The sequence below is a fragment of the Bison bison genome, unplaced genomic scaffold (genome assembly GCF_000754665.1).
Source record: "Bison bison bison isolate TAMUID 2011002044 unplaced genomic scaffold, Bison_UMD1.0 scf7180017864132, whole genome shotgun sequence".
Classification (NCBI taxonomy): Eukaryota; Metazoa; Chordata; class Mammalia; order Artiodactyla; family Bovidae; genus Bison; species Bison bison.
Window position 1 is genome coordinate 1,118,068 of NW_011494704.1, and position 466 is coordinate 1,118,533.

Genomic DNA, 466 nt, shown 5'->3' on the forward strand with positions numbered 1-466 from the left:
CTGGGCGGCGGAGTTGCGAAGTCCAGCCCCAGGGGCCTTCGGCTCCGGGGTGCAAGAGCGAATCGCAAAGGGTAGGGGAAGCCGGGCTGAGGCTGCGGGGATACGGGGGAGACGGCGGCCAGCCTCCGCCGGAGAGAAAGCCGGGTGGCCCAGGGCGCCCCCCAACTGCGCCTGCCTGCCCAGAATCCGGACCGGCCGAGGCTCGGCGGGGCAGCTGCAGGAGGGTATATACGCGCTTACCTGGAGGTAGGGCCGCCCGCGGGCCACCCCGCCCACGACGATGTCGGCCGCGGCCATGGCCCCGGTGGACGAGAAGCCGAAGCCCACGTAGCCGGCGGTCCGCACCTCGAGGCGGAAGGCGAGCCTGCCGCCCCGCGGGCCCCAGCTCAGCCAGTACTTGCCCTCGGAGTCGAGGAGCGTGCGGTGCGGGAAGGGCCAGCCCGAGCCCCCCGCCGCCGCGCGGGGG

The 466-nt window shown here is 74.9% G+C and overlaps 1 protein-coding gene across 1 annotated transcript in view; it reads right to left on the bottom strand.

The window, feature by feature from the left end:
* The window catches only part of MOXD1 (monooxygenase, DBH-like 1), a 99,185-nt gene that overhangs the window by 98,172 nt on the left and 547 nt on the right, over positions 1-466 (bottom strand). The window contains exon 2 of the mRNA XM_010839691.1: positions 241-464. Coding sequence (XP_010837993.1) covers positions 241-464 — 224 coding nt within the window. The remainder of the gene's footprint in view (positions 1-240; positions 465-466) is intronic.